This window comes from Sorex fumeus, unplaced genomic scaffold (genome assembly GCF_029834395.1).
Source record: "Sorex fumeus unplaced genomic scaffold, SorFum_2.1 ptg000034l, whole genome shotgun sequence".
NCBI classification, from domain to species: Eukaryota; Metazoa; Chordata; class Mammalia; order Eulipotyphla; family Soricidae; genus Sorex; species Sorex fumeus.
The window spans coordinates 5,791,865-5,804,586 of NW_026606091.1; the positions used below are offsets into that span (position 1 = coordinate 5,791,865).

At 36.7% G+C, this 12,722-nt stretch overlaps 1 protein-coding gene across 1 annotated transcript in view; it reads left to right on the forward strand.

The window, feature by feature from the left end:
• Positions 1-12,722, forward strand: part of CCDC171 (coiled-coil domain containing 171) — a 339,207-nt gene that overhangs the window by 268,013 nt on the left and 58,472 nt on the right. Inside the window, exon 22 of the mRNA XM_056117342.1 lies at positions 9,981-10,133. Within this exon, the coding sequence (XP_055973317.1) occupies positions 9,981-10,133 (153 nt within the window). The remainder of the gene's footprint in view (positions 1-9,980; positions 10,134-12,722) is intronic.

Genomic DNA, 12,722 nt, shown 5'->3' on the forward strand with positions numbered 1-12,722 from the left:
AAAAAATTTTAATGTCAAGTTCCTGCTATGTGCAAGGTTTTACACTAAAGACATTTTTCTGCTTTGAAAATGTAAAGTATAATGTTGTGCTTTTTTGAAATATGCAGAAGCTGAAAATATTGTCTTAATGTATTTAAAATAAGAATAGTATTATATTAATTACATTATATTAATTACATTATAACATTATTAATGGAAGATTTTTATTTGTTTTCTGTACTTTTATGTTGATATAATTTTAATAGTCTCTATTTAATATCTATAAGACTTCTATATATAATAGCTAATAAGACTCCTCAGAAGTAACGGGTCTTTGATTCATGAGTTAAAATTGTAATTCCTCCCTCTGACCTCCACTCTCCCTCATCTATGCCATCTCCCTACCCTGGTAAACTTAGTTCTATAGCCCAGCTCATATTCTGTTGCTTTGGGCCTTTATTATTCCTTGCTTCCTTTTTTTTTCTTTTTGGGTCACACCTGGTGATGCACAGGAATTACTCCTGGAGGTGCTCAGGGGACTATGTGGGATGCTGGGAATCGAACCCGAGTCGGCCGCATGTAAGGCAAATGCCCTACCTGTTGTACTATTCCTCCAGCCCCCCTTGCTGCTTTTTAGAATATTTTGTATATCTTTTTCTCCTTCTGGTGACTTCACTCAGCATGATACCCTTCACTTCCATCTATTTAGTGGTGAATTGCATGAGTAGTATTCTGTTGTGTCTCGATACCATAGTTTATTTATCTAGTCATCAGTTCTTGGACACATGGGTTCCTTCCAAATTTTGACTATCTTGGGTAATGCTGCAAAGAATCTGTGAACAGATGTCTGAGGCTGGAGAGACAGTGGGTAGGGTTCTTGTTTTATGTGCAGCCAAACTGGTTATAATCCCTAGCATCCCATATAGTCCTCTGAGTACTGTTGGAACTAGGAATAATACTTAAGAATTTTGGGGGGATAGCCTAAAAAAATACAGATGTATTTTCTGAATAGAGTTCAGGGATAGATTCTCAGAAGTAGAATTGCTGAGTCATATGGTCGTGGCTGATTTCTTATTGTTTTGAGAAGTATACTTGTTGTTCTCCAAAAGATGACATTCCCACCAACATCCAGGATAACGCTAGTGGATTTTGTTCTTTTTGGTGTGAGGTAATAATCTCATTTAAATTTGCATTTACCTGATTGCCAGTGATGCAGAGCGTCAAATATTCCCTTGATTATCTGTATGTCTTCCTTGAGGAATTTCTATTCATCTTTTCTCCCAATTTTTGGATGGAGTTAATTTTTTCCTTGTTACATTTTGCATATGCTTTTAATATATCCTGTATATTTACCATTTATCATATGAGTGCCTTTTTATCCTGGTAATAGTTTTTTTTCAGTACAAAGCTTTTTTGTTGTAGTCCCATTTGCTTATTTTTGCTCCTGTTTGCTTTGCCAATAGCACTGAAGATGCCACTAGATTCAATATCATGAAGAGTTCTTCCATTTTTTTCAATATAATTTACGGATTTGGGTCTGATATGGAGGTCTTTAATCCACTTTGAATTGAATTATTTATGCATAGTACGAGTTGGAGATTTGGAGTTCATATTTTTTTTTACATGTGGCTGATCAGTTTTCTCAACAACATTTATTGAAGAGTCTTTACTTGCTCCATTTTATACTTTTCTTTGTTTTTGCTTTTTTAGGTCACACCCAGCAATGCTCAGGGGTTATTACTGGCTTTGCACTCAGGAATTACTTCTGGCAGTGCTTGGGGGACCATATGGGATGCTGGGGATCGAACCCAGGTTGGCCGCATGCAAGGCAAATGCCCTACCTGCTGTGCTATCGCTCTGCCCCCCCCACACACACTTTATACTTTTAGAACCTCTTTTGGAAATTGGTCCATAAGATTAGCTATGACTCTGTCTCTAGGCTCTCATTTTATTCCATAATTCTGAGAATATTGGTATTTAAAAAATAAATAAGCATTTCCATGAAATGGATCACTTGATTCCCCGTTATTCATCTATTTACTCGAGCGGGTGCCAGTAACATCTCCATCCATCCCTGTTGCGTCCTAGCGTATCCCAATGGCATCTGTTCATTCTAGGAACATGCAGAGCCTCAAACCAATCATTCAGGGTCTTGACAAAGAAGTCTGACCATCTTGTAGGTGGGCGTCCACGCGATCTTTTGACGTCCCGTGGAATCCAGTCAGTAATGGCTCTAGTCCAGCGGTTGTCTCTAAACCTCATTACGTGTCCAGCCCATCTGATTTTTGATGCCTTGGCAAATGAGACAGCATCCCTGATTCTTGAGCATTGACGGAGATCAGAACTCTGGATTCTATCTCTCATTTGAGTGAATTGTGATATTCCAAGCATAGCTCTTTCGATTCCTCTTTGAGAGACCCGAATAGTGTTCTCATCCTGTTTGCGTAGGGCCCAGGTCTCTGAGGCATATGTTAATGCAGGAAGAACAGTGGAATCGAAGAGATGTGCTCGTAGCTGGAGGTTCTTTGTCCTCTTAGTTATTTCTTCAACGCTGTTGAAGGCATTCCAAGCTGCTCTCTTCCTCCTGCGCAACTCAGGTGCCAGGTCATTCATCATGTTGATTTCTCGACCTAGGTATATATAACTGTTGCATTCGGAGATGGCGATTCCTTTGAGAGCGAATGGAGCGTCAGGAACAAGGCTGTTTCTCATAAACATTGTTTTCATAAGATTTAGCTGTAGTCTGACCTTTCCACACTCAAGGTCGGAGTTGGTCAGCATTTGTGCTGCTGGAGCGATAGCACAGCAGTAGGGCATTTGCCTTGCACGCAGCCAACATGGCCGACCCGAGTTCGATTCCTCTGCCCCTCTTGGAGAGCCTGGCAAGCTACCAATATGCCAAACACAGTAACAAGAAGTCTCATGATGGAGACGTTACTGGGCCCGCTCAAGCAAATCGATGAACAATGGGAGGACCGTGGACCGTGGCTGATGTTTGATGTTATTAGAACGATGTCATCAGCAAAGCGGAGGTGGTGTAGTTGCCGACTATCTATCTTCACTCCCATCCTTTCCCATTCCAGTCGTCACATGATGTACTCGAGGGTGGCACTGAAGAGTTTTGGTGAAATGGTATCACCCTGCCGAACCCCTCTCTTGACATGGATGGTTACTTCTTTGTAGAATGGTGAGATCCTGGTAGTGAATCCGTAATAGAGCTCACGAAGGATCCTGATGTATTGAGTTTGTACGCCCCAATTAGCTAGTGCTTCAATGACTGTTTCCGTCTCAACAGAATCAAAGGCCTTCTTTAAATCAATGAACGTTAGACAGAGCGGCATCTTGAACTCCTGAGAAACCTCAATGAGCTTAGTAATCGTGTGGATATGGTCGATGGTACTGAATCCTTTTCGGAATCTGGTTTGTTCACATGGTTGTCCTTTATCTAGTGTCTGCTAATCCTATTTAGGATGACTTGAGTGAACAGTTTGTAGATGACAGACAATAGGCAGATTGGGCGATAGTTGCCAATGTCGTGGATGTCTCCCTTCTTATATAGTAGTAAAGTCCTGCTGGTTTTCCATTGGGATGGAACCTTGCATTCAGACAGGTAGTGTGTGAAGAGCCGAGCCAGTGTAAATGAATGGAATAGGATATGTAAATGAAATGGATAGGATGAACTGTTCCATAGTTCTCAGAATATTGGTATTTAAAAAATAAATATGCATTTATATGAAATGGATAGAATGTGAAATTTAACAGGTTTTAATTCTTTCATTCATCAGGCCCAGTGCAGATTATCTTTGTGTGTGTGTGTGTTGAAAGTTAGTGATTTTATTTATTTTTTTTCTTAAATTTTTATTAGTGAAACACCATGAGGTACAGTTGTAGGCTTACAAATTTTTGTGCTTGGGTTTCAATTATACAATGATCGAATACACATCCCTCCACCAGTGCCCATTCTCCACCACCACCAGTCCAGTATCCCTCCCTCCTCCCATACCCCCATCCTACCCTACCTCTGTGGCAGGGCATTCCCTTTTGTTATCTTTCTCATTTTGAGTGCTGTAGTTTGCAAAAGAGACATTGAGTGGCAGTCTTGTTCGGTCTATAGTCTACTCTCCACGCATTTCCCATCCTGAGAGGAACCTCTCATCACCCTTTATTTGGTGCTCCCTTCTCTATCTGAGCTGCCTTTTCCCCTAGCGTGTGCGGCTGTCCTCAAAGCAATGGAGTAATCCTCCTGGTACTTATCTCGGCTATTCTAGGGTGTTAGTCTCCTATTTTGTTACTTTATATTCCCCAGATGAATGCACTACAGATTATCTTTAAAACTATGGTGCTTTGTTCTTTTTTTCATGTAACTAAAGAAGCTCCAGTGACGTATACATCTAGCTATATGGGATAGTCAAAGGGTTGACTCTGTGATAGCCAAAGATTACATGGGATAAGTTCTTGAATTCTGAGAGTGCTGTGCATAATCTTGCTATTCCACTATTGTTTCCTAATGTAAAAACAGGTGTTGTGTTAATGTTATGAAGAGTTAGACTTTTGGAGACTGATATAGAAGTGATTAGATGCTCCCTCCCTCCTCTTTCTTCCGGAAGTTGATTCAGGCTGTCATTCCCACTTCACCTACCAACTTGCTGCATTTATTTTCTATTATAGTTGGATTCTTCTATGGTATCTGTTATAATGTAGTCTGAAATACTTTTTAATACTGGATGTTAGGACTCTGTTCCTCAGAAGATCTGTGGCTTCTTTGAATAGCTTTGTCATTTCACTGACATTCCTCCATACCTTTCAGTTCTGAAGGAGGTTTTCATTTTAACTGAGTATAGTAGATTTTACATAATATTAGTATGATGAAACATGCTTTCAAAACAAAGTATTGATCACTTTACTTTGTTTCTCTGAAAAATAGCATATTCAGTATTATACAAAACTGCTTTCATATCTCAAAAGAAATATTACTTAAGATTTTATATGCTTAAGATTTGGTAGGCAACAAATCATAGAGAGAAATATATATAAGTATGCCTCTTGGAGAGTCTGGCAAGCTACCGAGAGTATCCCGCCCGCACGGGCAGAGCCTAGCAAGCCCCCTGTGGTGTATTCGATATGCCGAAAACAATAATGATGACAGGTCTTATTTCCCTGACCCTGAAAGAGCCTTCAATATGGCACTGTTGGGAAGGACAAGTAAGGAGATAAAGCTGCTAAAATATCAGGGCTGGGAGGAATAGAGACGTTACTGATGCCCGCTCGAGTAAATAGACAAACAATGGGGTGACAATGTTACAGAAGATTCTAAATACTAAGCACAAAAAAGACTGTTACTGTTATATGCTTTTGAATAAAAGAAGCAATATGAGATTTCTTTTATTACTGCACTAATTATTAGAATAAGTTTTTCCACTGATTTTAGCTTGTTGTCTTAATTTTTTATGATAATTTTTAACCATATATTTAGCTACTTGGTTTTATTTATTATTTTATTATTATTGTTGAAGTAATATGGTTTACAGCAGTGCTGTTTATGATTTTGATTACAAAGTTGATGCAATACCGCTACTGCCATCACCAAAGTTCCCCAAACTCTCCCCTTCTGTCACTAGATCATTTCTGGTCCACTCTCCATCTGGCCCACCACCCAACTCCATGCTTGGTAATTCAGTTATAAGATCCTTGTCAGAGTCTTGGTGCTTATTTTTATTGACTGCTTACCATAATATTTAGTTTTAAAATAGATAAAGGACGAGCCTTAATAATTAAGAGTTTTGTACCATTAATCATAAAAATTTAGGAATAGTCACTCAAAGTGTTTTGAAAGATTTTTATTTATATTATTGGTTCGTTTTATAAGATTATGTACATGGCCATGAAAGATGTTTCTTGAAATTTAGAGTAGGATGTTTTTTAAATTTTTTAAAACAATTTTTATTCAGGTAGTGGTATTTATAGTATTTATATAGCACAGCGGGTAGGGCGTTCGCCTTACAAGCGGCCAACATGGCCGACCCGAGTTCGATTCCTCCTCCCCTCTCGGAGAGCCCGGCAAGCTACCGAGAGTATTTGATATGCCAGACACAGTAACAACAAAGTCTCCAATGGAGACGTTACTGGGCCCGCTCGAGCAAATCGACGATCAACGGGAGGGCCTTTACCTTTACCTTTACCTATAGTATTGTTAGTCATACTTCTATGGCATACATCATTCTAACACCACACCTACCACCAGTGTCCCAGGGAAATCTTGCCCCAACTCACACCATGTAAACTCAGTTCTATAGAATAAAAAACCTTCGGTACTGATGGCTTCGACTATCTGTTGTTCCCTTATTATGTTTCTTTTTTATCTGATATTTGGGATTAGGAATCTCTCTTTTTTATTGTATAAATAATGACACAATAAAATAGGTAAGAAGAGATAAATTTTTGAAATTATAAAAATTGTAAATTATAAAAATATAAAAATTATATATCAATGATGAATTGATTAAATATTGCTTTCAAAACTAACTTTTCTAATAGATATGTAAATTTAAAAATAGTACTATGAAAAATTCTGTGCTAATGCTTTTTAAGATTTACATGAAATAGATATATTCTGAAAATGTAAAATTTAGTAAGAGGAAGAGAGGTAGGAAGAATTTAAGGGGGAGAATCAGAATAGGCCTATATAAGTATGAAAGTGTGTTTTATCCTAAGAAAGGCAGTATGTTAGAAAATATTATAATTACTCTTAAGTGTCAGCATTAATAAGTAAAGAATTATAAAAAAAATTCTTCGTGGATATAAAAAGACCCCACCTGATTAGATATATAACATTTGATATAAATGAAATGTTAATTCATTGTTACAAATGTATAAAATCCCTTAGCAGGATAGGAGTAAACAAACCTTTATTAATCTAGTAGAGGGCAATCTTAAGCACCATGAGTGAGTGCTGTATTCACCATCAAGTGCTGAGGAGTTTGTCTTGCCTTTTTAAGAAGGCTCCTTTAATGGTTCTTTCAAACTGATTTCAAGGCTCTGAATTTTCTCATCTGTTGCCTGTCCCTGAAGCTCTGTATCATTGCTTCAAATATGAATTTAATCTAGCTGTGTTCAGTTCATTGAGTTTTTGTGCAATGTCCAACCATATTCTCCTGGCTCATAGAGTCTCATTTGGTAGATCTGCTGTACATCTTGTGGATTTTCCTTTATATGTAAGTACTTTTTTGATCTTGCTGCTTTCAGTATTCCGTTTCTGTGTTTGGATTTTGTCATGAGGAGTTTTCCTAATTGGCTCTATTTTCGCTCAGACCCTTTGGGCCTCTTGTATCTCTGCCTATATTCCTTAACTCTGAGAAATTATCTGTGATTTTTAATTTTATTTATTTATTTATTTTAAAATTTTTATTAGTGAAAACACCATGAGGTACAGTTGTAGACTTACAGATTTTTGTGCTTGGGGTTCAGTTAAACAATGATAGAGTACCTATCCCTCTACCAGTTCCCATTCTCCACCACCAATGATCCCAGTGTTCCTCCCACCCCCCATCTCCCCCATCCCACCCTGCCTCTGTGGCAGGGCATTCCCTTTTGTTCTCTCTCTCCTTTTGGGTGCTGTGGTTTGCAAAAGAGTGGCAATCATGTTTGGTCTATAGTCTACTTTCAGCATGCATCTTCCATCCTGGGAGGATCCTCCCAACACCCTTTACTTGGTGCTCCCTTCTCTATCTGAGTTGCATTTTCCCTAGCGTGTGCCGCTGGCCTCCAAGTCATGGAGTGAATCTCCTGGTACTTTATCTCCGCTATTCTTGGGTGTTAGTCTTCTATTTTGTTACTTTATATTCTCCAGATGAATGCAATCTTTCTATGTCTGTCACTCTCTTTCTGACTCATTTCACTTAGCATGTTACCCCGTGTAGTACTACTTGTATGTAAATTTCATGACTTCCTCTATGATTTTTTAAACTATTATTTCTTCATGTAATTTGCCTTCAGGGACTCTGATGATTATTACTCTATTCCTCTTGAACTCATTCCATAGTTCTTTGGTATGCTGTTCATTTCTTTTCAGACTATTTTCCACCTTCTGGGTTTTCTAGTGACTTCCTTCATCTTATCTTGAAACTCTTTTATCTTGTATTCCTCCACTACTATTAATTTTTTAAATTTACTGCTCAGAGTTTCTATTGTTTTTATATCACCGACCATACTTTTCATTTCTGTTTGTTGTATTTTTTCATTTCAACTCTCATACTTTTGCTTTACTGATTACCTGTGCAATTATGTCCTTGAGCTCGATAAACATTCTCACTATGGCATCACTAGAGTCATTGTATGAGGATTTACTGAGCTGGTTGGTGTTGATTGAGCCCTTGTGGTATTAGGCCTAAGGAGTTCCTCAGTCTATTAAAGATAAACATGTAAGCTAATATACTTTTGTTAATATAATACATGCAAGAGTAGAAGCAATCATGAAGCACCTATACAGAAACAGAACAGAGGACCAGGGAAATGGATCAAAAAGTAGATTGCGAGTTTTGAATGTGGAATTCCTAGCACAACTTGGTAACCCAAGTATTGCCATGAGTTGCCTCTGAGTACCTGCTGGTATATTCCTCTCACCGGAAATAAATAGAAATTAACATTGTATTGAAGCTCAAAAGAGAACACTAGGAAGAGGTGATGACTGAGTGGGATTTTTAGAGGCAAATAGGAATTAGGCAAAAAGGTGTAAATTTTCTTACTCTTTCCTAAAATAACTAACCTACTTCTGTTTCTCAAACATTCTGTTCACTATTTTTATCCTTTGTTCACCAGATCATTACTTCCTATACATTCAGAATTCCCTGGTTATTTAGTTCATTAATATCGTCTCAAATCAAACTCTTACAACTCAATGTAATTTGTAAATTCTCAGTTTGTTTACATTGTACTAAACTGTAGCTGTATTCGGAAATTTTTTTCTTGAAAGTGCTATAACATTTGAATCTGTCCCTGAGATATGTGGTTTTATTTTTGCTATGTTTCAAGTATATAAAAAGACTTTTAAATGGTATAATAATATGCTTGGACTTAAAATTTATCATATGTTGCTTCAGAAAAATAATCTGTAAAATTTAACTATAATAGAGAGGTCTAACAGTCCACTTTTTTAATATGACTATTTATGAGTGACAAAAATGTACCAGGACTAGCTGTGTTAGATATTTTACTAATATATCTTATTGCACAAGTGTATTATATATTATATAAATCAACATCATCATGACTTTCTTACAATATAGAAATCATCACTTTTTAAAATAAATCATAAGATTGCCCTGTATATATGTGAGATCTGACATCCCTCATTATCATTGCAAAAAAGAAACAGGAAAAAAGAAAACAAAATTTACTTTATCTTCGTCTTCGAAACAGTTGATTATGACATGGATTGAAAATTTTGCTAACTCATTTTGAAATATCTTGCTTATATATCCATCTCTTGTATATCTTAAGATCGAAATTTCAGGTCTGGAGAGATGTTACAGTGGTTAAAATTCATGTGTCTAAACCTGATTAGGTCCCAGCACCACACAATCCCCAAGCACAAAAACAGGAATTATTTCCAGCCCCGCTCAAACTGCTGGGTCTGGCCCAAACAAACCTCCAGACTAAAGATCAAGACTTAGGTCAAATTACATCTTGAATTTAACTTTACAAAGAGAATAACTGTTCCGTCTTTTAAAAAACTGCTTTTTGAACTTTAAGCATAATAGATCAAGTGCATATTTTTAAAATATGTACTCTGTAAATTAAGTATCAATTATTTTCTCCCAAACTTTTAAAAGTCTGTTCTTTTACACTGTTCTCAATGTACAATGTGACACTTAGCTTTATTACTTAAAAATAGATAAAAGTTGTTTGTTTTAAAATTTTAATGATTTTGCATTCAAATTATGGAAATTCTCCTCTGGGGACAGCTTTATTTGGATTGTATGTTGATGTTATTTTTATTTCTTAAGGCTATGATTAAAAGCTTCGTGGATGTCTACCAGCTTGCAAGCAATCGAATCACTACATTAGAGAAAGAAATGACATCGCATCGAAATCATATTGCTACCTTGAAATCAGAACTTCACACGGCTTGTTTACGGGAAAATGAAAGTTTACAATCAGTAAGTTCCACATTATATTTTCCTTCTTCGAATCTTGGGTCACATTTACATTCATTCTTTTATTACTTCTAAGGTCATGTGCCAATATATATAATTTAGGGTAAAGATCAATCAGGCAACATTAAATTACTAATGTGGAGAACATTTTGAAGGAAGAAAAGCCATTAATTTTTCCACTGTATCATGTATAAAGATACGCATATTGTTATCAATGCTAAAACACTCCATCAAGATTCCTTTGTGTTTGGCAGCGCAGCTTGACAGTTGGATTTGGCAGTGTGCATAGTTAAAGCTTGCAACTGTCTGAAGATTCAGCGTGTCCCATTAAGACAGAATATTATTAATTATGCGTATAACCAAAATGGTAATTAGAACATGTGATTATTCTCTGTAGAAAACTAGACTTATCCATAATACATGCCTAACTAAAGATGCATGTTGTGATTCATCTATATGATTAAAATTCAGTTGCAGCATTCATTTTATGTCCTAAAATTGTAGCCCATGATGAAATTTGGGCTCACTTAAGACTAAACAAATTTTTCTACACTTGAAATATGTGTTTGGGGAATAGAAAAATGAATATATTTGTGATTATAAAGGAAGAAAATTAATATAAAATTTTTTTCTTGAAACGCCGATCTGTCAACAAAGAGTTTCAGATGATTACCAATACTTCCAATGTCTTTTTTAATTTTTGGTTTGATTATAATGGATTATGGTGACTTATGAGGAAAATCAGTATTATTTTATCATTCATTTGTTGACCTATTGCAAATGGGGGATTAAACAGAAAAATACCAAAGAATTAGCCTTAAAGCAAACAAATGTATAACTAAGTCTTGTTTCTTCAGCTCTTGCAAATCTTAGCTCAAGTCTCAGCATCCCAATTAAGCCTTTATGTCTGTAGTATTTTAAAATTGCAACCACAAAATGTAAATTGCTACAGTCGCTATGGAAAATGTCCTAAAGAGTCCTTTAAAAATGAAAATCCATTTTATCCAGAGTAGACATTTACCCAGTGAATATAAAAACACAAATTCAAAAAAATATTTCTATCTTCATAGTCTCAAAAAGCTTTTTTTCACAATAGCTTAAACATAGAATCAGCCTAAATGTCCCTCAACAGACGACTGGGTAAAGAAGCTTTGGTACATATGTGCAATGGAATGCTACTTTACCCTCAAAAAGGAGGGGAAATCATGTCTTAGGCGGAAATGGGTAGAACTTGAGGAGATTGTGCTTAAGTGAAATAAGTAAGGAATTGAAAGGAAATTAACAGATGGTTTCACTAATGTATAAATTACAACAGCAAGCTAACTTGCAATAAAAAATCAAAGTTACCTTTTAGATTTCATAAAAGCTACACTGATTATCAGAGGAAAAGGAGAGAGGGACTGGAGAAATAAGTTAAGAGGTCTCTTTGGTAAAAGGATGGTGTTAGAAGTTTAGCAATATGCCTAGCAAGAATTATATACGTACAGAGGTGAGAAGCCATACCCTTGAAATTCTGTAGTATTATTTCTTGAGAAAGTTGGAACCACCCATCTCTCCCGTCTTATCTCTTACAAACCCATTTTACCACTTTTTGCCTGCCTTCTACCTTTGTAGCCTTGATTTTTTTTTTTTAACAATAGCACTCTATCATTCATTGACTTATTTGTTTGACAGTAGTCTGTGTACACTATTATTTGTGGGATATAAATGCCTTAAAAATAAAATAAGAAATTTGGGGTGTTTATTTCACTTCTGTGAAGTCACTCTAGTGCTAATAGTGGCTAGGCCCTCTATAGGTGCTCAGCAAATGTTTAAAGAATGAGAAATACTAGCAAATTATTTAATAAATGAACAAAGCAGTCTTTTGATTCCTGAGATGAAGCTTCAGCTAAGCTCTATTGGGTGTTTGTTTTGTTTTTGAGTTTTGGGTGATTCCTGGCAGTGTTCTGAGACCATATGTGGTACTGGGGATTTAACCTGGACCTTCCACATGCCAATATGTACTACAGCTGGTTTAGCTGTTTTCCAACTAAAGCTCATTTTTTTAAATGATTCCTTAAATTTCTTAGAAAGTAATAAATTTTTTAAGAGAAAGTGAACTTGAGCTAATATTAGCACTGCACTGTAGCATTGTCCTCCTGTTTTGCTTGAGTGCTCGAATGGACCCAGTAATGTCTCCATTGTGAGACTTTGCATTGATTTGCTCGAATGGGCCCAGTAACGTCTCCATTGTGAGACTTTGTTGTTACTGTGTTTGGCATATGGAACATGTAGCTTGCCAGGCTTTGCCATGTGGGCGAGATACTCTCGGTAGTTTGCCGGGCTTTCCGAGAGGGGTGAAGGAATTGAACTCGGGTCAACTGGGTCGGCCGCATGCAAGCAAACGCCCTACCAGCTGTGCTATTGCTCCAGCCCAAGCTAATATTAAAGAATGTTATTAGAGTAGATATTATTTAGGGGTGGAAAGACTCTATATATCAGGAGACTAGATGAAACATTTCTGCAAAGACTAGGGAAAAATTGAGAAAGACCACGGTGACTGATGAAGCATTTCTGCAAAGACTAGAGAAAAATTGAGAAAGACCAGGGTGA